Consider the following 2176-nt stretch of genomic DNA (forward strand, 5'->3'; position numbering starts at 1 on the left):
TAACATGGAAAAGAATTTTCAAAATCAACATACCACAAACTGGAGCAAATGCTGAATCAAATATCAATAAAGTGTTAATAATCTTACAGTACAAAGAACCCACAAAGTCACTGAGAAAAATACTAAACCCTTGAGATATTAGACAGTAGATCATTGTCCATTACCTGCCTAATACGATAGGGAATTCTTGGAGCAGTAATTGTAACTGGCCAATAAATAGGTCAAAATAATTCAAAGGAATTACAAATAAATATAAATTAAAAATTAACCAGAAACATACATTTTCGGCTTTTGGTGAATGTTGTAATAAAGGTCAACAAAGGGGAAAGTGAGGTGAGTTGTGTCACAACTACTACATGTAAAAGAGTAATATGTAACCACTAGAAAACTATTAGCATTATAACAAAAGAGTAACTGTGTTAAAACTTTAATTCTAGAAGTTAGTTTCACAGTCATTTCTACTATATAAAAGTATATACACTAAAAAACAAACAAACAAAAAAACCAAAAAAACTAGCAAGAAATTTAGACCTAAAGAAGCTTCAAGGTGCTCAGAGATCTCAATTCCTCTAGAAATTAATCTAATGCTTTTGTAAACGAACAGCACACACTTTTATTTCAGAGATTACATGAAGGGTGTGTGCCAGGGACAGTCTGGAACTGGCCTTCTCACATTATCCCAAACCTTCCAGACCCCTCAGCTCTCCTCCCCTAAACCTTCACCGCAACCACACACACCTTACATTTCCCTTCCTCGCATCTCTAAGGACCCAGGACAATCAAGGTCTCCTCTCTCTCCAGCCCCCTGCACCCACCTCCCATGTCACCTCCCCACAGAGGCCTCCAAGAATAAGAAGAATCCCCCTCCTGCTTCGCCTCCCACAACAGACACACAGACAAATCCACACTCTACACACACGCCTGCGCCCTCAGAACTCCTTGGTCAGGATAGAGAGGATTCTAAATGCTCACAGATGGCTCTCTCTCTCTCTCTCTCTCTCTCTTTCTCTCTCTCTCTCTCTCTCTCACACACACACACACACACACACACACACACACTCAGATTCCCAGCTCACAGGGACCCAGGCCCCGCCCCCGCCGCGCTCACCTCGCCGCTGCACTGTGAAGCTCTCACCAACCCTGTAGTTGTGTCTGCAGAAGTTGTCAACCTGGGCCCGCTTCTGCTCCAGGAGGTCCTTCTGGCTGTTCCAGGACTCGGCGTCAGGCCGCCCCAGCTCCGTCACCGCCCGGTACTCCCCCACGTCGCTGTCGAAGCGCACGAACTCCTCCTGGTTATGGAAGTATCTATCCAGGAACCGCACCCGCTCCGTCCCATTGAAGAAGTGACACTCAGATGTAGAGTACTCCAAGAAACGTGCTGTGGGGACACGAAGGATCCAGTCACACGGGCGGCCTCCTGAGAAGACAGTGACAGCGACGCCACCATCCGGGGCTCCCTGGGCGGGGTGCGGGCACTGGGAACCTTAACCCGCCCCACCCGCAACGCCCACCAGCAGCCCAGGGGCTCATCCTCCGTCTTCCTGAGGCGAACCGGGGCCTGGGGCACCATGCGGGAAAACCCCTTTTGATCCCCAGGCTTTGGGGACCCCCTCCCTGCCTCCAGCCTGTTCTGGAGAACTCAATGCAGGAGCTGGAGGAGGATCCGCCCAGCATGGCAGCCCGCACAGCCTCTTTCTGGGAGCCTCCACCCCACAGACACTCTGGTCCTTCTCTCATCCCACATCTTTACCGGTTCCTTCAACAGCACCCACCGCCTTCACCCTGTGAACACTTCTTAGTGCTGACCTTGTGCCAGGCCTGCGCTGCCTCTAGGAATTCAAACAAGGGAAAACAGATCTCTCCACTCTGCTGGGGGAGCTTAAAGAGCAGTGAAAGTGATGGACAAAAACCAAACACACAAGAGCTTAGACAGGAATGAGAAATGTCGGAAGTGTGGAGTTCTAGAGCAGAGAATAACAGGATGATCTCAATTACATTAGGGTGCCAGAGAAGGACCCTCTAAAGAGTGACAGTTCAGATGGGACTTGACAGGTTAAGCAGGTGTGAGCCAGGGGGCGGAGTGGAGCCTGTGTGTCTGTTTAGACAAAAGGAGAGGCACATTTTCAAGTTTGGGAAATCCCATGTACAAAAGCTTGAATCGATGAACTTCTTCAAG

The 2176-nt window shown here is 48.8% G+C and overlaps 1 protein-coding gene across 4 annotated transcripts in view; it reads right to left on the bottom strand.

Moving 5' to 3' along the window:
* The window catches only part of LOC105513786 (HLA class II histocompatibility antigen, DRB1-3 chain), a 13886-nt gene that overhangs the window by 4511 nt on the left and 7199 nt on the right, over positions 1 to 2176 (bottom strand). For 2 of the 4 annotated variants that reach the window (XM_011944801.1, XM_011944800.1), the window contains exon 2: positions 1109 to 1378. In XM_011944801.1, the coding sequence (XP_011800191.1) occupies positions 1109 to 1378 (270 nt within the window). Of the gene's footprint in view, positions 1 to 1108; positions 1418 to 1772; positions 1962 to 2176 lie in introns of all 4 variants that reach the window. The other 2 variants (XM_011944798.1, XM_011944799.1) reach the window with 2 other exon arrangements.

Source organism: Colobus angolensis, unplaced genomic scaffold (genome assembly GCF_000951035.1).
Source record: "Colobus angolensis palliatus isolate OR3802 unplaced genomic scaffold, Cang.pa_1.0 Scaffold236, whole genome shotgun sequence".
Taxonomy (NCBI): Eukaryota; Metazoa; Chordata; class Mammalia; order Primates; family Cercopithecidae; genus Colobus; species Colobus angolensis.